The sequence below is a fragment of the Pundamilia nyererei genome, unplaced genomic scaffold (assembly GCF_000239375.1).
Source record: "Pundamilia nyererei isolate P.nyererei 1_Seehausen unplaced genomic scaffold, PunNye1.0 scaffold00106, whole genome shotgun sequence".
Lineage (NCBI taxonomy): Eukaryota > Metazoa > Chordata > Actinopteri > Cichliformes > Cichlidae > Pundamilia > Pundamilia nyererei.
In genome coordinates, this window is record NW_005187507.1 from 1846749 (window position 1) to 1849289 (window position 2541).

The 2541-nt window shown below is 38.4% G+C and overlaps 1 protein-coding gene across 1 annotated transcript in view; it reads right to left on the reverse strand.

The window, feature by feature from the left end:
- marchf9 (membrane-associated ring finger (C3HC4) 9) overlaps nucleotides 1-2541 on the reverse strand; it is a 23394-nt gene that overhangs the window by 3701 nt on the left and 17152 nt on the right. The window contains exon 3 of the mRNA XM_005741038.1: nucleotides 1636-1828. Within this exon, the coding sequence (XP_005741095.1) occupies nucleotides 1636-1828 (193 nt within the window). The remainder of the gene's footprint in view (nucleotides 1-1635; nucleotides 1829-2541) is intronic.

Genomic DNA, 2541 nt, shown 5'->3' on the forward strand with positions numbered 1-2541 from the left:
AGAAAATTATGTTTTATTACATTTACAGTGATTTTACATTAATTTACATTTTAAATGTAAAATCAGTTTATTTATGTAAATTTAATGATACTCTAGAAAAACAGTACAAAACTGTAAAATACACAGTAAAATACTTTTATATTACTTTTGTTTTTTACAGTGTACATTGAAATAAATGTTACATCCACTCCAAGTGTCACGATCTAAATCTAAGACTACCTTAAATATTAATTTTGTTTAGCATTATTTGAGCATCGGTATCATGAATATACCATAATTTCAATAAATTTAATCTCTGTGATGAAGACATGACATGTGGGATAGGTGGCTGGCAAAATTAGAGCATGTCGAAAGTTTTTTTTTTTCTTAAATTTAACCACATTCACTGAACACTGAAATGACACTAATGTTCACATGTTCTATGTAATAGTTTAGACAGATCACACAGCTTTATGTCCAGAAGGAGTTTTTCTAAATCCCTGACGGGCCTGGATCGCAGAGGGTCTCGGGGTCAGTGGACACCCTCTTTTCAATTTGTTGCTTCGCTGCCCATTTAGCCTGTAGCAATTTTCTTTATGGCTCTAATTCCCCTTTTTCTCACCTAACTAAACTTAACAGTGCACACCCACTCGCTGTGACCCTTGTGGTCACACAGAGTCCTCATCTCCTGGCTCATCTGTCGATCCTGAGATCAGCTGTGATCAAACGGCCAAGATGTCCCGAATCTGCTGAGAACAAATCAAACCTCTACAAGCACTTGCATAAGCAAGATGCTGCCATCTTTTATACACAGTCTATGATGCTGGCACAAAGCTAGCCATGAACGAGTGTTTGAAAACCTCAGAAAGACTTCCTATATGTTTGTCATGGTCGTTGTAATATTTGTTGTTTTTCTTATGTTACGTTTGCATTTTTCCATGTCATCCTGCACTCTGGGTTCACCGATCAGTGTTAGTCATTCTATTCTGGTTACTTCCTGTTGTAGGTTTTCTTTCTTTCCTCTTCCTTGTTTCTCTGCCCCTTAATTGTTCCAGTCTGTGTTTTGTTCTACTATCAGCTCTTTGTGTAAGTATATGTAGTCTTTCTTCTTTGTGAGATCATCCATTTACCTCTCAGGTCCATCTTTCCCTGCACCTGTGCTTCCTATCTCATGCATCGACCTTCTTAGTTTGTGTTGTCGTTTTTTTGTTTTGTTTTATTTTTACTTTTTGCTTCCTAAGTCATCATTTGGGTCCTCCCATGCTCTAATCTTGACAATGTGCTTTTTAAGAGGGATTCAAGCAGTTATGTGTGCAGATTAAAATGTTGGTGTTTTATTCTTTTCTGGCAATCACACAGCTGCTGTGAAGTAACGAAAATTGATATAACCAGTAAAATAATGCATTGCATTTAAAAAAGTAAAGAATATGTGTAATGCATGACTTTTTTGAGTAATGACCCGATTTCTTTGGTGTCATGTGTGCAGCCTCCTGCAGCTTCTTCACCTAAATAATTTCCAGTAGTGCAAACACATCTGAAGCTGACTATTTCCTGCTGTGTGCTACATGACAGAAACAACTATATCACGTCCCAAACATTCACTTATGAAAGCATCTTATGTTTGTGTGTCAGTCTTGTGTCTCTTTGTCTTTTTACCTATGCAGACGATATCCATGAAGCCATACATGCCGTAGCAGATTTGGAAGAGCAGGTCCTGACGTTGCCACTTGGCTGAGGGGCTGAGGGAGGACCAGATGAGCCAGGAAATACTGGCGATGAGGAACAGGGAACCCAGAATAATGGCTGCTATCTGCACCTTCTCAATGACGGTCAGAGAGATGGCCTGCCACTGAGGGAGAAAACACTTTAAATCAGTGGTGGGGGAAAAAAATCAGGTCATTTACAGGAACAAAAGTACCAGAGGAACAGTGTAAACATACTCCTGCACTCAGAATGAAGGCTATGGCTTTTATAACTATATGATTAACTAAATGTCAAACCTAGGTGTGAACAAAAATGATGTGAAAACATAAAAAACCCCCGATTAAAACCCACACAGAAAGTAAACTAAAACTAGCCAAAGCTAAACCCAATACAGAGACTAACTGAAGTTAGATGGCCGCTCCTCCCTGAGCCTGGTTCTGCAGGAGGTTTCTTCCTGTTAAAACAGAGTTTTTCCTTCCCACTGTCGCTAAAGCAGGTCTGTTGGGGTTTTCTTTGCATTATTGTAGAGTCTTTACATTACGATATAAAGTTCCTTGAGGCAACTCTTGTTTTGATTTGGTGCTATATAAATAAAAGTGAATTGAACTGAATTTATATCTCTGACTCTAATAGAATAGATTTACATGATTCAAAGATCAAAATAATCCCTGTTAATCCCCCCAAATCACATTCTGTCCGAAACAGAATATGATTTATTCCCTTCCTTTCCCGTTAAGCAAACCTGCCTGTGATTGGCTGCCCCTCACAAACAAAAGGTTTGAACATTAGATGGGTGTCATGTGTGTGCTCGCAGCAGAACTGTGGAAATATGCCAACAGACCCCATTATCTGAAAAAC